Below are 665 nucleotides of genomic sequence, written 5' to 3'. Positions count from 1 at the left end.
CACCGCAGAGGGGCCGGGCCTCGGGCCTGCCCGCCTCCAGAGCAGCCCCCTGGAGGACCTTCTCATCGAGCACCCCAGTATGTCCGTTTACGTCACCGGCAGCACTATAGTGCTAGAGCCTGGGCCGCCTTCCCCGCACCCAGACGCTGCCCTTCCTGACGCCGACCTCAGCGACAGGTGAGCGGGCCGAGGGCGGAACCTGGAGCCTGGGGTCCAGGGCCGAAGGCCGTGGGAACCAGGCACGGAGCGCCGGGTGGGGCTTTGAGGGGAGTGTCCTCGAGATACTGGGCGGGGTCTACGGACGGGGCCGTCCTCTGAGAGGCGTGGTCTCGCGGCGGGGGCGGGGCCGGGGGGGGCGCGGCCGCGGGGGTTGGATTTGGAGGGCAAGGCGATGAGAGGATGGGGCTGCTGATACCGACTGAGGAGTGGGGCCCGAGACTTCTCTCAGGCCAGGGCTAGAATCGAGGAGGCATCTTGAGGTTGGCTTGGGGGAAGGGCGTCAAGCGCCACTCGGCAGAGCTGGCACTGAGCCAAGGCAAGGGCGCGGAGGACATGACAGAAGATGCCAGGGTCCCTGCGTCCTGTCCCTCCTTGACCGACCCTCCTCCCCCATCGTTACAGAGAGTTGGCACCAGCCCGCCGCGAGCTCCGGGCCCTCCACCACG

The 665-nt window shown here is 69.0% G+C and overlaps 1 protein-coding gene across 1 annotated transcript in view; it reads left to right on the top strand.

Moving 5' to 3' along the window:
- Tp53inp2 (tumor protein p53 inducible nuclear protein 2) overlaps positions 1–665 on the top strand; it is a 7,801-nt gene that overhangs the window by 4,075 nt on the left and 3,061 nt on the right. The window contains 3 exon segments of the mRNA XM_033767125.1: positions 9–177; positions 622–662; position 665. The exon segment at position 665 is cut by the window's right edge and continues 3,061 nt beyond it. Coding sequence (XP_033623016.1) covers positions 9–177; positions 622–662; position 665 — 211 coding nt within the window.

The sequence above is a fragment of the Fukomys damarensis genome, unplaced genomic scaffold (assembly GCF_012274545.1).
Source record: "Fukomys damarensis isolate Sample0158 unplaced genomic scaffold, DMR_v1.0_HiC HiC_scaffold_22, whole genome shotgun sequence".
Lineage (NCBI taxonomy): Eukaryota > Metazoa > Chordata > Mammalia > Rodentia > Bathyergidae > Fukomys > Fukomys damarensis.
Note: the sequence above shows the minus strand (reverse complement) of the source record. Positions and strands in the feature narration are given on the sequence as shown.